The following is a 22,624-nucleotide window of genomic DNA, read 5'->3' on the forward strand; positions in this document are numbered from 1 at the left end:
CTCACCTCTTTCTCTCTCCCTAGGTTCTTAAGATCAAAGAAGAAATTAAACATGAAAGTATTTTTAAGTTAGTTTCGTTATATAATCTGTTGATGTGGAACTTTATCAATGCTTGTTTTCTTTTTGTAATTGAAATATGAGTCATCAAGAACCATTAAGTAGAAGTAAATTAGGCCAGGAGCTCTGTGAAGCTATTCTCTGTCCCACATATTTTGTCAGCAGATAATTGTTACAGCAAAACATGCATATTTGTTGGATCACTGCAGACTAAAATGCCCTTGAGCCATGAAAGGGAAGGAAGAAAACTAGGAAAAAGTCATATTATTAAACTTTTTTCAATCTTTTGTAATCAAATTTGACTTTAAACATTGCCAGTTACCAGTGTTAAAGCCTAGACTGTTTAAAAATCTGTATTCTGTTCCTAGAGATTATACTTAATTGCCTGTTTTTTTAATACTTGTATAAATTTACATTTTCCAGACACAAGACTCAAAGACAGTCTGTCAGCCATTTGAAAGTATTATCATCTTAAAGGAAAACACAGTAGGAATGAGTATATGGGCTGGAGAGATATTTGTATAAAATCAACTTTGCTGTCTGATAATAGTATATTCAGTTCAGTTCAGTTCAGTTCAGTCACTCAGTCGTGTCCGACTCTTTGCAACCCCATGAATCGCAGCACACCACGCCTCCCTGTCCATCACCAACTCCTGGAGTTCACTCAAACTCACATCCATCGAGTTGGTGATGCCATCTAGCCATCTCATCCTCTGTCGTCCCCTTCTCCTCCTGCCCCCAATCCCTCCCAGCATCAGAGTCTTTTCCAATGAGTAAAGTTCTTCGCATCAGGTGGCCAAAGTATTGGAGTTTCAGCTTCAGCATCAGTCCTTCCAATGAATATTTGGGACTGATCTCCTTCAGAATGGACTTGTTGGATCTCCTTGCAGTCCAAGGGACTCTCAAAAGTCTTCTCCAACACCACAGTTTAAAAACATCAATTCTCCAGCACTCAGCTTTCTTTATAGTCCAATTCTGACTATACTGGCTACTGGAAAAACCATAGCTTTGACTAGACAGACCTTTATCAGCAAAGTAATGTCTCTGCTTTTTAATATGCTGTCTAGGTTCGTCATAACTTTTCTTCCAAGGAGCAAGTGTCTTTTAATTTCATGGCTGCAGTCACCATCTGCAGTCATTTTGGAGACCAAGAAGATAAAGTCTATCACTGTTTCCATTGCTTCCCATCTATTTGCCATAAAGTGATGGATCAGATGCCATGAACTTAGTTTTTTGAATGTTGAATTTTAGGCCAGATTTTTCACTCTTCCCTTCACCTTCTTCAAGTGGCTCATTAGTTCCTCTTCGCTTTCTGCCTTAAGGGTGGTATCATCTGCATATCTCAAGTTATTGATAGTTCTCCTGGCAATCATAGCTATTTGTAAGGCCTCCTCAGACAGCCATTTTGCCTTTTTGCATTTCTTTTTCTTGGGGATGATCTTGATCACTGCCTCCTATACAATGCCATGAACCTCCATCCATAGCTCTTCAGGCACTCTGTCTATCAGATCTAATCCCTTTAATCTGTTTGTCACTTGCACTGTATAATTGTAAAAGATTTGATTTAGGTCATATCTGAATAGTTTAGTGGTTTTCCCTACTTTCTTCAGTTTAAGACTGAATTTGGCAATAAGGAGTTCATGATCTTAGTCACAGGCAGCTCTTGGTCTTGGTTTTGCTGACTGTATAGAGCTTCTCCATCTTTGGCTACAAAGAATATGATCAGTCTGATTTCGGTGTTGACCATCTGGTGATGTCCATGTGTACAGTCTTCTCTTTTGTTGTTGGAAGAGGGTGTTTGTTGTGACCAATGTGTTTTTTTGGAAAAACTCTATTAGACTTTGCCCTACTTCATTCTGTATTCCAAGGCCAAATTTGCCTGTTACTCCAGGTATTTCTTGACTTCCTACTTTGCATTCCAGTCCCCTATAATGAAAAGGACATCTCTTTTGGGTGTTAGTTCTAGAAGGTCTTGTAGGTCTTCACAGAACCATTCAACTTCAGCTTTTTCAGCATTACTGGTTGGGGCATAGACTTGGATTACTGTGGTATTGAACGGTTTGCCTTGGAAACAAACAGAGATCATTCTGTCATTTTTGAGATTGCAATCAAGTACTGCATTTCGGACTCTTTTGTTGACTATGATGGCTAATCCATTTCTTCTAAGGGATTCTTGCCCACAATAGTAGATATAATAGTCATCTGAGTTAAATTCACCCATTCCAGTCCATTTTAGTTCAGTGATTCCTGAAACGTTGATGTTCACTCTTGCCATCTCCTGTTTGACCACTTCCAATTTGCCTTGATTCATGGACCTTACATTCCAGGTTCCTATGCAGTATTGCTTTTTACAGCATAGGACTTTACTTCATCACTGGTCACATCCACAATTGGGTTTTGTTTTTGCTTTGGCTCCATCTCTTCATTCTTTCTGGAGTTATTTCTCCACTGAACTCCAGTAGCATATTGGGCACCTACCGACCTGGGGAGTTCATCTTTCAGTGTCCTAACTTTTTGCCTTTTCATGCTGTTCATGGGGTTCTCAAGGCAGGAATACTGAAGTGGTTTGCCATTCCCTTCTCCAGTGGAGCACGTTTTGTCAGAACTCTCCTCCATGACCCCTCTGTCATGGGTGGTCCTATACGGCATGGCTCATGGTTTCATTGAGTTAGGCAAGGCTGTGGTCCATGTGATCAGATTAGTTAGTTTTCTGTGATTGTGGTTTTCATTCTGTCAGCCCTCTGATGGAGAAGGCTAAGAGGCTTATGGAAGCTCTCTGATGGGAGTCGGGTCAGTCTCTTGTGGGGTCACTGCTCCTTTCTCTTGGGTCCTGGTACACACAAGGTTTGTGCCCTGCAAGAGTCTGTTTCCACAGTCTTGTGTAAGTTCTGGCGGCTCTGTGGTGGTGTTAATGGCGACCTCATCCAAGAGGGCTTATGCCATACCCAGGTCTACTGCACCCAGAGTTCCTGCCCGGTAGCAGTGCACTGCTGACTCATATCTCCTCAGGAGATAATCAAACACTGTTCTGTCTCAGTCTCTGTGGGGTCTCTGGGTCCTGGTGCAAACAAGGTATGTTTGAGCCCTCTGAGCATCTCTGACGGGTGTGGGGTTTGGTAAACGCAGTTTCGCCCCTCCTACAGTCTTGCTGGGGCTTCTCCTTTGCCCTTGGACGTGGGGTATCTCCTCAGAGTTGCTCCAGTGGCTCCAGCACTGCGCAGCCACTGCTCCAGTGCTGTGCATAATGTACTGTTATGATTCTGCAATGTTAAAACATCCTTATTACATAATTACTTAAGTACTTATAATGTTTGACATTTTATGGTCTTGATTGTTTTTTTATAAAATGTTATTTTATGTAGAAATACAGAGTTATTTAATAGATATTCTTAACCATATTCAGTGTTTGAATATCTCTAATGAATGTTAGGTGATTTCTATCCTTTGCAGGACTTCCCTGTCTTATGCCATATAGTTAGTTAAATATTTGAGTTTCATTTCTATTTACTTGTAACACATTGACAGACATTTGTGTACTCCATTACATGTGAAATGTTGATTTGAGCATGCTGTGCTATTTTTAAAATACTAAATGTGAGAGCTTTAGTTTCCTGTTTTGGGAATATCTAAAACATTTGCCCAAATTAGCCAACATATGACCGTTTTTTAAAGTTTGCAGAGTATATTGATTTATACTAGCATAAAAACTGATTTTCTCCTGATTCCTTAAGAATTGCAAAATCTCCTAAGAATTACAAAAGTACAAATTATCTAAGTTCTGGTAAAGCCAGGCACTTCAGTTTTGGTTTCTAGCACTAATAATTTTTTATGAGGAATTATCTCCGATTTTCTGACTTGTGCTGAGAACCATTTTATTGTCTTAACTATTCATAGGAAAAAATAAATAATGGGGACTCAAAGAGTTTTCACACAAACATAGCTATTGAGTGTTAAGGCTTTCTTCACTGTGAGAGACTAAATCTTTAGAAAATTTTTACTGTAAATACAATTATAACAGTTTCCCAAAGCCAATAAAATAAGTATTTGGTCACCTAATGAAAAATTCAGTCATTGCAATTAAGGAGCTAATGTGAAGATATGAATCAGAGTTTTAAAGCTACTAAGTACCACTTAATAGCATCCTTTAGGCTCAAGTGCTTTCACTCGTCGGATCTCAGCAGTAGACTTTCTTGTTCAAGGTAAACTTCTTTAGAAATAAGGGGATTTCCAAAACAATAGCCACCTACTATGTTCAGAAATGTTTTCTGAGACATAGGTGCACTTCCATGTTTTAAAAAAATCAATTTTTTGAATCTATAATGTATCATGAAAAACTTATTATTATGTAAGAAAAGAATCAGGTACTTTGACTTATGTTTACAGCTGTTTGCCAGGAAAAAGATGATCTTTTTTTTTTTGATATATAATTGACTTATATATGTTTCAAGTGAACAACATAGTGATTCGATATTTTTATAGATTGTACTGCATATAAAGTTATAAAATATTGGCTATTTTCCCTGTGTTGTGTATTACATTCTTGTAATCTTCCTCCAGGGGATCTTCCCGATGCAGGGATGGAACATGCGTCTCCTGCATTGGCAGGTGGATTCTTTATTGCTAAGCCAGCAGGAAAGCCCTGACGTTGTCCTGGTTGTCTCTTAAATTGTCCACATTATGTATTCTTTTTTATGTTCCACTTCTGTGATTTTCACTACTTTTTCCTTCACTTCAGTAATCCATTCCTCTTTATCATTTAATCATACTGTTGATTCCTTCCAGTGTGTGTGCGTGTTTTTCTTATAGTTACTGTATTCTTCAGCTGTTTGATTCTTCTTTATATTTTCTAGTTCTTTATTAGACTTCCCATTGTTCTCATCCATTTTTCTCCTCAGTTTATGGAGCATCTTTATGATCAGTATCCTGAACTCCTGGATAGATTGCTTTCTTTCACTCTGCATAATTCTTCTGAGGTTTTATCTTGTTTCTTCTTTTGGAACATAATCTTCTGTTGTCTCATTGTGTCTAATTCTGTTTTTATTTCTATGTATTAGGTAGGTTGGTTACATTTCCTGATCTTGGAGAAGTGGTCTTACTAGGAAATGTCCTGTGAGGCTCAGCAGCACACTCCTCTCTGGTTACCAGAGTTATAGGCTATCGGGCTTCTCCCATACTGGGGTATACAGGCTCTTCTGTTGAGGAGGGGTTGACTACTGTGGGTGTACTGGTAGATAATACCATCCCCTTGCCTGTTGGCTGCCAGGCCCTGCCTTGTGTACAGGCTGCTAGTTGCTGGTGGTGTGCCATTTCCTAGCACAGCTGGTTGTGCTGCCCTGGGGGCACTAGGGAATTGCTAGCTCACTGATGGGCATGGCCCAGTCCTCAGGTGCCTGTCTGCAGGGCCCAGGGAGGTCCTACAGCCTGTGCCCATCTGCTGCTGGGAAGAGTTGTATCTTGGCATGGTTGGCTTGCTTTATTTGTTAATGAGCAGTGAGATAAAATGATTTCTAATGTTCCCTTCCAGTTTTAGGGTTCTGTGTTACTACCCTTACTGGACTGCCTATGCCGTGTTTACCCACTATTCCTCTCATTTATTTTACAAAACATTTAAAATTTATTTTCAGTAACCACATGTAGAATTAATTTTAAGTGTATCTTTAAAAGATGGGGTTGAATTCCCTTGGTATTTATTTTATATAATTTCAAATAAAATTATCTTAAGTTCCACAAAACATTAAGTTTTATAAATGGAGGCCAATCAGGAACAAAATATATCATGAATGGGGGCTTCTCTGGTGGATCAGCAGTTAAGAATCTGCCTGCAATGCAGGAGAAGCGGGTTCGATCTCTGGGTCAGGAAGATCCCCTGGAGGAGGAAATGCCAACCCACTCTGGTATCCTTGCTTGGGAAATCCTATGGACAAAGGAGCCTGGTGGGGTAGCAAAAAATCCAAACATGATTTAGTGATTAAATAACAACAGCAACAAATATCGTGAATGATCTTAGTTTGTATTTTACTTCTTTTTTACTTTTGCTGACTCATTATGGCAGGTCTACCTCAAAGCATGATCTAGAGATAAAGAGTATTATCTGGCTTGTTTTATGAACTCTGGAATGACAGATAAAAATAACTTTTCTACCAAAAGGTAGAATTCAGGAAAAAAACAGGGCTTCTTTGTTTCTGTAATCTTTTAAAGTAATAAAATAAGAAATCTTAAGTGTTTAATTATAAAGAAGTTTTATAGTTTATTAAAGCTGGTTTTGCAAAATTAAACTTTAAAAACTTATGATTTTCAAAATAAGTCATATGTAACTGATTAAAACATGTTTTTATTTAAAATATTATACCAGCATGTGCAAAGGCATAACGCATTGCTAAAAAATGTAGTCTGGAAGCAAATCAGAATACTGAAAATAAGGCTATAATTTTTTAAATAAGAGGAAAATATTTTCTTTACACATGAAGTTTTTGGTCCAAATGGTATTAACCCACTGACTGACTAATCTATTGAGGCATTCTATTCCAGAAAAACTTCAGTTTTGGTAAAAATTGATTGCATTAGCACATTACTTATGATAATGGGCATAGATTATTTTTTTCCCAAAGTGATGCTGTGGTTTTGCTTTGGAAGACAGTGCAAGTTTTCTGTACTTAAGTATTAAAAATGCTTCTTAAAAACTTGAAATTGTTATGCATTAAACCAGAACTCTTGGAGTTTTATTCAGATTTTACTGCTTATAGTTACTGGTCCCTTGAGTAGATATTTTATGAACCTGTTTTTACTTGCTGGAAAATAGAATTTTCCATATTTAAGAAAAGCATCAGTTATTTTATCCACTTGACTTTGTCTTTTCTTGTTATTGTTTGCTTTAGAGATTTATCAAAGTTGTCAACATGATTCAGATTCCAGTGTATGAAATAGAACTTTTGAGAAGGTGCTTTGAAAGGAAAAATAAATATCTTACAAAATATCTAGCTTTGGGTGTGTCTACTTCTGTTTGAATTTCTTGTTTTCCTTTGCATTTATAGCTTTGCCCCATTATAGTATGTATCTTTGAGTATAAAACTGCTTAACACGTTGAGAGTTCATATGATACAGAGGATAATAAAATCTCAAAGCAATTTTCAAATATACCTATTTGTGAAAATACGAATATTTTAATTTTAAATAATGTCTTTTTTAAAAAACAAATTTTTAAATTTATTTATTTTTGGCTGTGCCGGGTCATTGTTTCTGCTCGTAGATTTCTCTAGTTGTGGTGATTGTTCTCTAGCTGGTTTGTTCTAGCTGGATTGCTCTAGCTGGATTGTTCTCACTGCGTTTTGGCTTCTCTTGTGGAGCCACCGACTCGAGGGCGCGGGCTTCAGTAGTTGCAGTATGTGGGCTCAGTAGCTGCAGCTCCCGGCTTCTAGAACACAGGCTCAATAGTTTTGGAGCAAGCGTTTGGAGTCTTCCTGAATAAGGGATTGAACCTGTGTCTCCTGTTTTGGCAGGCAGATTCTGAGCCACCAGGGAAGCCCGAAATAATGTCATTTTACACTCTACATTATGCCCATCTTTGTCATTATTGTGGACATCTTCTGATTTCCAGGAAACCGTCCTGTCTTCCTCTGTAAATGATGTACACAGCCTGTCTTCCATTTAATCTTCTGTCATCTTCCTCCACAGCTTCATAATTTGTGGTGATAACTCTTTTCATGTCCTGTATATTTTTACTTGACACCTATTTTCATGACCATTCTTTAGATCCTTAAATAACAAGAATGGTGATTTAGTTTCAAAAGTTTTTTACCCTCTAAAAGATGGTAACAATAACCCTGTGTATGAGACAGCAAAAGAGACGCTGATGTATAGAACAGTCTTATGGACTCTGTGAGAGAGGGAGAGGGTGGGAAGATTTGGGAGAATGGCATTGAAACATGTGAAATATCATGTATGAAACGAGTTGCCAGTCCAGGTTCGATGCACGATACTGGATGCTTGGGGCTGTTGCACTGGGACGACCCAGAGGGATGGAATGGGGAGGGAGGAGGGAGGAGGGTTCAGGATGGGGAACACATGTATACCTGTGGCGGATTCATTTTGATATTTGGCAAAACTAATACAATTATGTAAAGTTTAAAAATAAAATAAAATTAAAAAAAATAAATAATCACACACACAAAAATAAAATATTAAAAAAAAAGTTTTTTACCCTCTACTTACAAGTTCAGATGATTTTTTTTTAAACAATGGTTGTTTAGTGAATAGATTTTTATCTTGCTATCAAGAAACTTATCTCAAAGAGAATATGTAATGTGTATAAAGAGCCATGATACTTACAAGAGAGGCAGAGATAAAGTGCTGTGCAAATTCAGAGTAGGAGGAAGTAATTCTACCTGATCAATTTAGAGGAGTTGCATCTAAAAATGTTGTTAAATAATTTAAACATAGAGAAGTAAAGAGAATAAATACATATAATTCTGCTACCCAGAATTAACAGGTATTATTTTTCAGAAGTCTAAAGGTAACATCTCTCTCCCTTTTGAACAGAGGAAAGGCCTTTTAGAATGCTTTAATCTTAGACTCCCCCTTCTATTATCCTTTATTTTTTTGTTATCATTTTGTGGTGGCGGTGGTAGTGTTTTTCGCTCTTTATCCCTCATATCATGCTCTTCCCATCGGAAAGATGCTCTTCCCAATTTTCATCTTGAGAAATATCTTCCCAATTTTTGTTCTTCCCCAAAATTGCTCCTCCCAATTTTCACCTTGCTATCTCCTTTAGTGCTTCTTTCATGTTTTCCGTCTTTTTAAGCTCTGCTAAATTCTTTGTGTTTTCCACGTGTGTGGAATTCCAGTTTACTCATTTTCTGTCTGTCTGTGGATAATCAGCCGCTTAATCTGTCCGTTGATGCTTTTGTTCCAAATATTGCTGATGGAGTTTTTTAAAAAGAGAATGTATGTTCCTTTTATGTTTTTCTTGTCTTAAGGCATTATTTCTTTCTTCATCTCTTTTGACATGAAATATGCTTCCTTTAATGTTTCTTTCAGTTTCTCTTAACCACGTGTTTGAGTGTTAGTCTTGCCATTGGTTGTTTGTGTCTTCTGACTTTTTATAAATGAGCTTCATTTTTTTCTCCTTTTTAACTATGAACTCTTTTTAGTGGGAGTTGCTTTCCTGTGAGCCTTGGATTGTGGAAGCATGCTGATGGAGAGATTCACATTTGCTTCTGCCAAGGTCCTATTGGGTTTACTGAATCTGGACCAATTACTGTTCTTAATTTCCTGGGGGTAAAGTAGGCTTGGGTATTATGATTTCTCATATATAAATTCAGAGAAGGCAGTGGCACCCCACTCCAGTACTCTTGCCTGAAAATCCCATGGATGGACTGCAGTCCATGGGATCGCTAAGAGTCGGACACGACTGAGCGACTTCACTTTCACTTTTCACTTTCATGCATTGGAGAAGGAAATGGCAACCCACTCCAGTGTTCTTGCCTGGAGAATCTCAGGGATGGAGGAGCTTGGTGGGGTGCCGTCTATGGAGTTGCACAGAGTCCGACACGACTGAAGTGACTTAGCAGCAGTAGCAGCATGTATGAATTATTTTTGGCCAATGTCCCTAACAACTGTCCCAGGCTAATAAGCAGAATTTCCCGAAAAGTTGTTTTACAGATGGGATGGACAGCATTTTGTGCATTCAGTTTATATGGAGGGAGCCAAGCCAAGTTCCAGCTTCCTACAGTCTGTCATCTGTTCCTGGGTAGATGTCAAATCACTGGGACCCGGCACTTTCCTGAACTTCAGCTTCTGCTCATGTTCTGACTTTGTGTTCCACTGTAATATCTGGCACTTGAGCATTTTCTTCCTTTTAAACTTAGTTGTTTATTTTATTTTCATTTGTTGTAGTATATATTCTATGTGTACATGTTTCTTTGTTGCATAGGGAAGCTTCTCATGTCTCTGTTCAGAATTGAGGGATTGATATTTGAACCATGGCTTTGGAACACAGGCAGTGGGGAGGTCATCCCAAAATAATGAAACAGCCTAAACAAAGGTATGGTGTGAGGAGACCATACTGGAAATAGGGAGCTCGGTTAAGAGACTTTTAGCAGTAGTCCATGAAAGAGATACTAAGGAGCTGAAATAAGATAATCACAGTGACAATGAAGATTATGTGAGAGGTAAATAGATGTTTGTAGAGAGATACTGTGATACAGATTTCTTATTCGTATGGGGGAGAAAGAGGATCCAAAATGACATTAGGACTGCACTGAAACTGTTAAGAGGAATGAGAGACACAGAGGGGTAGGTTTGTAAAGGAAGATGAGTTCAATTATGAAAATATTAAATTTATAGTGTGAGACACAAACACAAGGGCAAAAGGGCAAAGGATAGAACCATAGGGTTTAGTATTTAGAACAGAGGTGGTGAATGAAGCCGAACGTTTCAGAGATGGAATCCAGGATAGAAGAAGAGAAAGTCAGTCAAAAAGGAAACTAGTAAATTAGGAAGCAGGTTGAAGAAGAGAAATTTGGGGAATAAAGTGTCAAAGCAGTTAGAAGTGTGGTCCAAATTAACAGGTACTGTTATGGAAACCGAGGCTAAGAGCATTTCACAGCTGGAGGCTGTCTCCAGATGTAGAGAGAGTGGAGGAAGATGTTGAGGAGGGCAAGGACAGAGAAAGGGTCAGTTCATAGGAGTGGGATATGAAGAATAAGAGGAGGAAAAGGTAGTGAGGGTGGAAATAATATAGCAATTTAACTTTTGAAATAAAATATTCTAGGGTGTGAATAGGATTTATGAAATATAGATCTGCACATATGTTTGTGAATATGTAAGTGTATTATATATATTATATATGTATGTGTGTAAAATTTTCCTATTTGTCTTTTAACATGTAGGTATTAGCCTCATTGGGTAACTCTATTGAGTGAGTGAGTGAGTGAAGTCGCTCATTCGTGTCTGACTCTTTGCGACCCCATGGACTGTAGCCTACCAAGTTCTTCCGTCCATGGGATTCTCCAGGCAAGAATACTGGAGTGGGTTGCCATTTCCTTCTCCAGGGGATCTTCCCGACCCAAGGATTGAACCCAGGTCTTAACCACTGGACCACCAGGGAAGGTCCCCTAATTTGTCTAATTTAAAAAATCAAAACCAAAACCCCCACTTGGAGCTTCATAATTGGGGTATAGTAAAAAGGGGAAGAGAGAAGGCAATATTGTTATTTTTGGAGTAGATATGAGAGCAGATGAAGGTTTCTGTTGGAAAGAAGTACATGTTGATTAGTGGAAGGTAAAGACTTGGGAAATTTGGGCTGTGAAAGGCCTATTCCTTATGAAAGCTTACTTTGTATTAATAGTGTCAAAGAATATGTAGATTGACATGGACCCTGTACTTTATCAAATGTCTTTTCTGTGCTGTATGCTTTACATATATATTTTTTTTATTTAACCTTCTAAAAAATAGTATGAGGTATTATTGTCTCCCTTTTATAGGGGGAAAAAAAAAGATGAGGTTTGAAAAATAAAAGAAGTTTCCAAATCATGATATTAGTAATTGTCCAAGGAGGGATGCAAACCCAAATGCATGTATTTCTAAACTCTTTGTCCTTTATACTAAACCTTGATGTCTTTATATATTTATGTGGTACAAGGACAAAGAGGGAAATGGTACAGGGAAGAAGACTGACATGATTTTATATTTAATTTAGAGTCTGTAGTCAGCAGAAAACCACAGCAATGGGGAGAGTTTTCCTTTTGCAACTTAGGAGGGTACTTAATGAGGAAAGGAATTGAATTTGGTTTCTCCATCTAGGCTGTTAGCCTTACTACCATCCCAGTATGTTTCATCAATTCGGTTCAGTTCAGTCACTCAGTCGTGTCCGACTCCTTGCGACCCCATGAATCGCAGCACGCCAGGCCTCCCTGTCCATCACCATCTCCTGGAGTTCACTCAAACTTACGTCCATCGAGTCAGTGATGCCATCCAGCTATCTCATCCTCTGTCGTCCCCTTTTCCTCCTGCCCCCAATCCCTCCCAACATCAGTCTTTTCCAGTGAGTCAACTCTTCGCATGAGGTGGCCAAAGTACTGGAATTTCAGCTTTAGCATCATTCCTTCCAAAGAACGCACAGGACTGATCTTCAGAATGGACTGGTTGGATCTCCTTGCAGTCCAAGGGACTCTCAAGAGTCTTCTCCAACACCACAGTTCAAAAGCATCAATTCTTCAGCGCTCAGCTTTCTTCACAGTCTAACTCTCGCATCCATACATGACCACTGGAAAAACCATAGCCTTGACTAGACGGACCTTTGTTGGCAAAGTAATGTTTCTGCTTTTGAATATGCTATCTAGGTTGGTCATAACTTTTCTTCCAAGGAGTAAGTGTCTTTTAATTTCATGGCTGCAATCACCATCTGCAGTGATTTTGGAGCCCAAAAAGATAAAGTCTGACACTGTTTCCACTGTTTCCCCATCTATTTCCCATGAAATGATGGGACCGGATGCCATGATCTTTGTTTTCTGAATGTTGAGCTTTAAGCCAACTTTTTCACTTTCCTCTTTCACTTTCATCAAGAGGCTTTTTAGTTCCTCTTCACTTTCTGCCATAAGGGCAGTGTCATCTGCATATCTGAGGTTATTGATATTTCTCCTGGCAATCTTGATTCCAGCTTGTGCTTCTTCCAGTCCAGCATTTCTCATGATGTACTCTGCATAGAAGTTAAATAAGCAGGGTGACAATATACGGCCTTGACGTACTCCTTTTCCTATTTGGAACCAGTCTGTTGTTCCATGTCCAGTTCTAACTGTTGCTTCCTGACCTGCACATAGGTTTCTCAGGAGGCAGGTCAGGTCATCTGGTATTCCCATCTCTTTCAGAATTTTCCACAGTTTATTGTAACCCACACAGTCAAAGGCTTTGGCATAGTCAATAAAGCAGAAATAGATGTTTTTCTGGAACTCTTGCTTTTTCCGTGGTCCAGAGGATGTTGGCAATTTCATCTCTGGTTCCTCTGCTTTTTCTAAAACCAGCTTGAACATCTGGAAGTTCATGGTTCACGTATTGCTGAAGCTTGGCTTGGAGAATTTTGAGCATTACTTTAGCGTGTGAGATGAGTGCAATTGTGTGGTGCTTTGAGCATTCTTTGGCATTGCCTTTCTTTGGAATTGGAATGAAAACTGACCTTTTTCAGTCCTGTGGCCACTGCTGAGTTTTCCAAATTGGCTGGCATATTGAGTGCGGCACTTTCACAGCATCATCTTTCAGGATTTGAAATAGCTCAACTGGAATTCCATCACTTCCACTAGCTTTGTTTGTAGTGATGCTTTCTAAGGCCCACTTGACTTCACATTCATACTAATAAAGAAATAGAAATTTGGTGCATTATTGTAGGGAAAAATTCCAGATTGTCAGGGCTTTGGCTGAAGTCTCATTGACTAAAGCAGTTAACTAAAGCAGTTAAGTGGTCAACTTAACTGATTTCATCCATCACTTTGTTTCTGCTGCTTTAGTAGATCAGCTTTTTAACCACTGATCAATCCTTAGCCCTGCTATTTATATATGTAATCTTCAAATAGTTTTTCCATATAAATCTGATTTACTTTCTTATCTTAAATTAATGTATTGACTTTGCATGGAAACCAGGAGGGAGTCCACTAAAACAGTGGAAAGAATAATACAAATATAGTATGTTTTGGTATTATATATACTTTAAGACAGATTATTATCATTAACATGAATTATTACAAATGGGATCAAAGTAGCTATAATTAGTAATATTTGGTGAAATCAAGGTCAACTGGAGATGGTTTAGTGTTTCCAGGCAGATTGTTCACTGGATTAATGGCAGCTGTGGTTGTGACTATGTTTTGCACCACTCTTTTTCAAATGAAATATTTCATAGAAATTATATGCTATATATACTTTACAAAGAGTAATAATAAAACAGTTGCTGAATTGTTTCCATTCTCATTGCTTCTCTCCCCTCTGCTCCTTCAAGTCTTGTATTTTGAATTCTACTTACTAACTTATGAAATGGAGCATAATCAGTGCTTTGAAACTACCTGTGTGCATTTCTCTTACTCCCACTGTGGTTCCACCTAACATCAGAGATTCAGCCACCCTGAATATGACGATTATCATTTTAACAATTTGTCCATTCTCCTATCAGTATTCACTTGGGCTATTCGTATTGTTCTTTTGCTGTAAGAAACACTACTGCTATAAGTACTATGAGTAGGCCCCTTGGAGCCCCTAGATGGAGAAATCTCATAGGTTTTCTGCCTTTGCTATTATTATCTCCTTAAAATTACAAGAAGGGAGAGGCACGAGTAGCAGGTTCTAACTCTTTTCCAAGTGACTTATGTGTCTCTTGCATCTATCTTCTTTGTAAGTCTAAGGGAAGAGATTGTATGGGGTATACTTAGACACACGCAGAAGTAATGGTAAGCCAGATATCTGGGTACCCTGTGGCTCATTTGACAGAATTTTATGTTGACATGTAAAATTAACTGCCACCGCTGCTTTTGTCACAGTTATACCCTGCAGTCCTCTAGGCCTTTGCCCCAGTCCTTTCCCTTCTCATTCTGTCTCCTCACCTTAAATATTAAGTATTCACTCTTATGATTTCAGATACCATCTACATACCCCCAAATTATGTTCATTCCATAATTTTATTAGTACTTGGCCCATATATCCAGCTACTGCTCTGTATCTCAACTCATGTATTTCTTATATATAATCACTTCAGACTCAAGTCCAAAATTAAACTCACAATTTTTCCCTTCTCTCTTGTCCCACTGCAGTTTGCTTCTCTTCCAGTTTTCCATTATCTCTGTGAGGGCATCTTTATTTTTCTACGTGACTAGAGAGCTGGAAATTGACTAGACAGTTGGAAGTCCTTCCCTTCCCTTTCCATTCTCCCATATTCAGTTGATGTTTAAATATCTCCTGAACTAGTGCATGCTGCACACTCAGTCACTCAGTTGTGTTTGACTCTTTGCGGACCCCCTCCCCCCCGCCAACCCCGGACTATAGCCTGCCAGGCTTCTCTGTCCATGGAATTTTCCAGGCAAGAATACTGGAGCGTGTTGCCATTTCCTCCTCCAGGGCATCTTCCTGACCCAGGAATCGAACTCCAGTCTCCTGCATCTCCTGCATTGGCAGCGTATTCTTTACTACAGAGCCATCAGGGGATCCCCTTGAACTAGTACTTTCCTTTATTTCCACTGCCACCACTCTAATCCAGGCACCGCTTCTCAAGCCTGGAATAGAGAAGCATTGTCATAAGGAGTGTCTCTACAGTCAACTTCTGCTTCTCTAATCCACTCTGCTGCCAAACTAGCCTATTTAGATTACCAGCTTCCTAACAACTTTTCAGTGGCTTCCCATTGTTCTTTGAATAAAATTCACAGTTCTTAACATTGCGATAAGGCCTTGTTTTGGATATTTTCTGCCTAGATGTCTAGCCTCATCCTGAGCTGTAGTGACCTTTTCCTTGTATTCTCAATATGTGCTGTGCCTCCTTACTGCTTCACCTAAGTTCTTCCCTCTGCTGGATTATTTCTCTACTCCTTTTGCCTTGCTTACTGACTCTTCCTCATCCTTTGGATCTAAGCTTAACTCTAATTTCATTTTATAAACTTGTTCATGTTGGTTTCCCTTTTTGTCCACACCCATAGAGCCATGTCTTTCTTTTTCATGATATTTAACATCTTTTTTTTTCCTACTGAATTACAAGTTTCATGAGAGCATGGAGTCTTTGCTGTCTGTTTTATTCTCAGAGTTGCTTCAAAACCTGGCAAATAGTAGATACTGAGTAATTTTTTTGTTTTTTGTTTTTTTTTTAAGAATGAGTGAGCTGCATACATGTGAATTTTCCCCTTTTTTACATGCCCCACACTTGGAGAAAAATTACTCTTTCTTCTTTTATAAAGATGTGATAAAACTTCCAGCACACATCTGTTACTAGCATGAAAATCATAGTAAAACATTATATTAGACAAACTAGAATGAGCTATATCTTTTATGTTTTCAAGTAGTTCACATGCAAATGAAGGAAATACTTCTTTCACTATGTAGCTATATTAACTTTCAGTAATAGCTACCTTGACTTAAAATAACTAGGGTGTTCTTTCAGTTCAGTTCAGTTCTGTTGCTCAGTCGTGTCCAACTCTTTGCAACCCCATGGACTGCAGCACACCTGTCCTCCCTCTCCATCACCAACTCTCGGAGCTTGCTCAAACTCATGTACATTGAGTTGGTGATGCCATCCAACCATCTCATCCTCTATCGTCCCCTTTTCCTCCTGCCTAAATCTTTCCCAGCTTCAGGGTCTTTCCCAATAAGTCAGTTCTTTTGCATCAGGTGCCCAAAGTATTGGAGCTTTAGCTTTAGCATCAGTCTTTCCAATGAATATTCAGGACTGATTTCCTTTGGTTTGATCTCCTTGCAGTTCAAGGGACTCTCAAGAATCTTCTCCAACAACCATAGTTCAAAAGCATCAGTTCTTTGGCACTCAGCTTTCTTTATATTCCAACTCTCACATCCATACATAACTAATGGAAAAACCATAGCTTAGACTGTATGGACCTTTGTTGGTAAAGTAATGTCTCTGCTTTTTAATATGCTGTCTAGGTTGGTCACAGCTTTTCTTCCAAGAAGCAAGTGTTTTTTAATTTCATGGCTGCAGTCACCATCTGCAGTGATTTTGGAGCCCAAGAAAATAAACTCTGTTATGTTTCCATAGTTTCCCCATCTATTTGCCATGAAGTGTTGGGACTGGATTCCATGATCTTAGTCTTTTTAATGTTGAGTTTTAAGTTTTAAATGTATGTTCTTTGATAGTAATAAATTGTATAATTTATTTCAGTTATAATTCAGAAAGACTCACCTGAGATAATCTGTAATTATCTCTTACTTGGGCACCTTGTGGCTTTTAGTTCCCAAATCTGAGCTTTGTTGTTCATGTGGTCTAAATGTCTGGAATAATTGGTCATTTGATTCCCAGTTATATTAGTGTAAATCGGAGATCAGCTTTAATAAGTTTATTCAAGTTACTATCTAGATAATAAAGTGAAGAATACATAATAAAGATAATAAAGTGAATCATGACTATGGAAGTTTGTTATATTTTCGGTTGGAGTTCATGAAGCCACATGTTTTTATGACCAAACAGCCCTCAGAATTATGGACAGTTATTCTGACTTGTAGCACTTTCTCCATTTATCTTAGAATATACACAGTCATCAGTTTCTCTCTGTGGACATTTCCTCTATTACTCTGACACTGTGATTGGATTAGGACACCTGACCACTAACTTCAGTTTTTAGAATGTTTCTGCATTTTAGTGATAATTGTCTGAGCATATTTTTGCTCAGATTGTTTTTAATCAATCAGAGATAGACTTCAGATTGTTAAGGTAAATCTTTTATAGCTTTGTCTGAATTTCTTACAAGAGCTCTTGGTCTTGACAGCTGAGATCTGTTGGCTGATCTCTTTTAATGGTAGTTAGATTAGAGTTTTGTAGGCTGGGAGGCAGAACTGCTTGGAACTGGTCTTTTTAACGTATGATGGCTTTAAATGCAGATTTTAAAAAAAGGGCCACCTTGTAAAAAGAAAGTCTTCGTCTCTAGAGTTCATTCATTCCTTTTCTTAGTTTGAACCAGTCCAAGTTTATAACTCAGTAGAGTTAAAAAGTTGGACTTTTTTTTTTAAACTCTCTGTAGGGCCTGGTAATTTGAGGAGGAGGAAACTAATATGAGCTTCATATTTTCATTTTAATTTAAATTCTGAGATTCTTTGATTCTCTGGAGCCAAAGCATTTCAAGGGTTTTCATGAGGGAGTTATGACTGGAGGGAAAGAGTGCTGCTCTTCGTTCTGAGTGACAACCCCTGCCCTCTGCCCCTAGCTGAGAACTCAGAGAACTGTTGCATAGCACTAAAATAGCTGAGTCCTAGACTTCAGCCATATGGTCAGTATAGGGCTTTTTAAAGGAAGGGAAATAGTAAAAGAGTAATTTCAGAGAGCTCTCTTATGTTAAAGAACTGAGAAAATGAAGTCTTTCTGAAGCTAAGTGTAAATTATACCACCTTCTCTGGGAGCAAAAGCTGCTAAATGTAACAGAAGAAAATGACAGTGTAGGAAATCAAAGTTCAGGAACAGACTTTCAAGGGTGATTTTCTAATGCTTAATCCTTTCTTACTCCCCTCTCAGGATCCATTCCCTCCTTTTCCTCCCCCTTCTCCACAGTCTGTTTGAAAGAGATTTTGATGGGTAATGGCAAAGGAAGGCCCCTTTAAATGTAGTGTAAATGAAGGCATAAGATGCCCTTTGTATAGGAATTATTGTAGACATGCTTTTGAAAACATCCTTTTTTTTTTTAAGCCTTATTTAAGAAAATAATCAAAGGTATGATTTTTAAATCTTTGAATTTAGTCTGCTTTCAGTAAAAATAAGGTATAGGTACCAAAATAAGCAAACCTTCTTTTTTTCTTTCCTGGTTTCTGCTTATAAGATTTACAGGTATTTAAAATAAACCCATGAAAAACAGAAATACTGTCCTGGGATTGGCTAAATGGTAAGAGCAATTACCTCCAGGCTCCAAAATCCAACTGAGCTTGACTTTTGGAAATAAATTTGGCTAAGACTTCTTCCTCATTCTGTTGTATAAAGGTGTACATGAAATGATACTGACCTCTGCCAGAAACCCCAGGAATCCTATTCAGTGATGTACTTGTAACGGTCATGAAAGAATTAAAACAACACAGATGTGGATTACTGTGAAAAAGTAGGCAAAACACTAAATTCTCATTGTGTGGTTTTAATGTTGCAGATCCTTCAAAATTCTTTGGTATACCACAATAATTAAAGGGTTTAAGAACTTAAGATACTTAGAAAATAATAGCCCACAGTTGAATAACAAGAGTGGCCTGTTTTATTTTTTTAAATTGAAATTAATGTAGATTACCATGGAGAAAATAGGTAGAAATATTTAACAATAACTGTTTTGTGCAGCTACAGCCCTGGAGATCAGAAACAACAATGTAAGTAAGCAGATCTTTAAACAATCATGCTTACAGATATGTTTAATGTCAGTGATTTACTAGAAGAGAAATGCATTGTTTTCAATGCTATGCAAAGAAGTTTTAATGGACTTGATGTTGGCAGTGAGAATCTACAACTTAGCATTAATAACTGAAGTTTAAAAATATTTGCTCATTGCTCTAGATTATGACCGTGTTCAAGAAATACTATTTTCAAACACTAGTTAATCATTTTAAATAAACTTTTAAAAACTCATTTATGACATCAATGAGTATGACTGTTTATTACATTTTACCTATAAAAAGTTGAACTGTTTTATATACTCTTTATGGAAACTGCACAGTCATAAATTAAAAGATGCAACTGTTTTGGATATTTTATTGGTGGTCCTCTGTTTTCCTGCCAGCAGTGCAGCTGTTTCAGGTTTCTCAGGATAACATGTAAAAAGCTGTATGTACACTGCAAGTTTATGCTTGAATTGCCAAGCCAGAGATGGTATGACTCAACTTTCCCAGAAACAAGTTGTACCAAAATGTGATGAATTAAAACAGCTAGTTGCACAGTGGTTTGCATTCAGTTATGAAAACCAGTTCTTCATTTACGATCGTTGGCTTTGTAAGGTTGACACATTCTACTGTGGTACTTGAATTTTGCCTTGGCTAAACAGCCATTGGAGCTAAGAGTGCTTTTGCGGGTCTGAGGAAAGGGAAAAGGGTGATACAACATTATCTGGGATATGGATAAAACTTAGCTTGAAACTTGTATCAGGAATGGAAGATTTCACTTCCAAGATACCTGTAGAAATATTATTCACTTATTATTTGTGTGGTGTTGTTATTTGTGTGATAGTTATTTCTTGGTGAAGAGAAATTGATTTTATGTTGTTCCAGGTTAATTTTTACTTTCTAAGGTGATTTAACACTTAACTTATTTCTCATGCATCAGAGTCCTAACAGTGAACATTTTATTTTATCCTGGAAGGTAATAAGCACATACTTTTATGGCCATGTATTAGGTTTGGTGAATTCCCATTTAAATCCTATGGGACCCAAGGTTATATCAAGAGTTTGACAACGACTGTTTAATAACAGTGGTCTCCAAAGTGGGATACATCCCATCAGGACATGTAAGATAGGATATAAGGAAAAAATACTAGAACTTTCATTTAAATATTTTAATTTCATCCTTTAAATGTTTTAAATTTCATATATATATATTATAATATACTTACTAATATATTATATGTATATATACTATGAAAAGTGAAAGTGTTAGCTTAGTAGTGTCTGACTTTTTGCAATCCCATGGACTGTAGCCCACCAGGCTCCTCTGTCCATGGAATTCTCCAAGCAAGAATACCAGAGTAGGTAGCCATTTCCTTCTCCAGGGGATCTTCCTGACCCAAGGATTGAACCTGGATCTCCTGCATTGCAGGCAGATTCTTTACCACCTGAGCCATCAGTGGGGTGGGGGCGGGGGTGGGGTGGAGGGGGGGCGGAGTGAAAGTGTTAGTCATTCAGTCATGTCCGACTCTTTGCAACCTCATGGACTGTAGCCCACCGTGCTCCTCTGTCCATGGGATTTCCCAGGCATGAATACTGGAGTAGGTTTCCATTTCCTTCTCCAGGGAATCTTCCCGAGCCAGAGATTCAACCTGGGTTTCCCGCTTTGCAAGCAAATTCTTTACCCTCTGAGCCACCAGGGAAGCCCATATATATACTATGATATATATTTAACACTTAATATACTAATAGTGTATATTAATACTTTATGTGTATAATTTTAAACAAGTATACAAATTTTGGAGATGCATGCTCAAATATTTTTACTGCTATAAATATACTATCAAAAAAGTTTGGCGATTGTTGCTCAATAAATATTAATTTTCTTTCACCTTTTACTTTCTTCTTTCACCCTTGGTGGAGAAGCAAAGAATTGAGTTAACACCTTGATTTGTGGCAGTGTGAATAAATTATAGCCAGTTCCAGGAGCTTATGCTGTGTCTTACTTTGACCACTTTTTCTATTTGGTCTTTTCTATTGCCATATATTTTTTAATCACACAAGCTTATTAAACATGGGTACAAATGAAAAACAGACTTGTTATTATGTTAGAAATAATAAGTTGCTCATGCATTAAGACTTTGACACACAGGAAGTCTGAATGAATGAGAATAGAAAAGTTTCCAAGTTATTAAAATGTTCTGGTACCTGATTTATTCATTTGCCATACCCGTAATTCTAAAGTGGGTGAAGCTGCTTTACTTCCTGAGGCCTGAAGAAACAATGTGGTTTCTTAAACTAGGCATTAAAGCAAAGCTGGAAATATTTGTTTTCTGACAGTGCTGGTAGTCATGCTAACAAGTTTTCCCTCTTTAGCTAGGATTATCCCATTGTAAGGCCTGTTTGTATACCTTTATCAAAGCAGAAAGTTTTAATTGCTAAATGACATGTGTGTAACAGTCTTTTGAGATTTAATCAAGACTCTTCTGTATTTACTAATTGAGACATTCTTTTGAACTCAGGCTGTCTCAGAGATTTCTTGGATGTAGTTTTCTAAGATTTCCTTTTGTGTAGGAGGAAGACAATATGTTTTTGTAATATTGAAGTAATTTTGAAGTAACTAGTATGTTCTCTCCCCTTTATCACTTGTTTTGGTATTTTTTTTCCAGAACATATTTATTGTAAAATACTCAGTATTTATGTAAAATTTTAATAATACAGTAGTATTATGATGGGCATTTATTTATTAAGTGTATGCCAGGAAGGATAGCAGCAGTTAGGTACCCAAACAATGGCCAGCAAAATAAATCAGTTCTGAAAATTGGGAATATGGAATGTTTTAATAGCAAGTATTATTTTTGAAGACTCCTTCAGAGCTGTTTTTAGATCTTAATGTAATTCGCTTTATAATTAGAGTTGGTAAGTTTCCTTTTAAAAGATAACAATGCATTTATAAAGTCTGAACATTTCAGTCCTAGAATTTGACTTTTGAATCAGTTTTACCATTGCTTTTAAAGTGTTACCAGTTTACATGTGCTTTCTATGTCAACGCCACACTTTCTGTTTTGTTGTAGGTATTTAAACCATGTCAGAGCTGCCTCTCCACAGGACCTTGCTGGAGGCTATACTTCTTCTCTGGCTTGTCACAGAGCACTACAGGATGCATTCAGTGGGCTTTTCTGGCAGCCCAGTTAACCTTTATTTCTCCCCTATAAGATCTGGACCTTGGAGCCGAACCAGAGAGCTAGCAAAAGTAAGGCAGACTTGTAAAATTATAGCCATGTACAGCTGCACAACAACAGTCCTCCACTAGCAGCTGCGTTAAAGTATTTATAGAGAGAAATTTTCAGAACTAAGCTGGATAATATAGTGGATAAATATTTGTGGAAAAGATTTATTTTTTACTTATATTTTTCTGAGCAGGATTGAAGCCGTAAGCCTCATCTGATGGAAGATATGAATAATTCACCTATGTGAGTTTGAGGTTGACAGACTTGTAAAATCTTTTAAAAAATAAAGCTAGACTTTATATTAA

General features: G+C 37.7%; 1 protein-coding gene across 2 annotated transcripts in view; it reads left to right on the forward strand.

The window, feature by feature from the left end:
• Window positions 1-22,624, forward strand: part of MNAT1 (MNAT1 component of CDK activating kinase) — a 211,384-nt gene extending 188,760 nt beyond the window's left edge. The window contains exon 9 of one of the 2 annotated variants that reach the window (XR_008699570.1): window positions 22,164-22,367. Coding sequence is in view for 1 of the 2 variants with exons in the window: in XM_055538255.1 (XP_055394230.1) it covers window positions 22,164-22,284 (121 nt within the window). In the remaining variant the exon portion in view is untranslated. Of the gene's footprint in view, window positions 1-22,163 lie in introns of both variants that reach the window. The other variant, XM_055538255.1, reaches the window with a different exon arrangement.

The sequence above is a fragment of the Bubalus kerabau genome, chromosome 10 (genome assembly GCF_029407905.1).
Source record: "Bubalus kerabau isolate K-KA32 ecotype Philippines breed swamp buffalo chromosome 10, PCC_UOA_SB_1v2, whole genome shotgun sequence".
Lineage (NCBI taxonomy): Eukaryota > Metazoa > Chordata > Mammalia > Artiodactyla > Bovidae > Bubalus > Bubalus kerabau.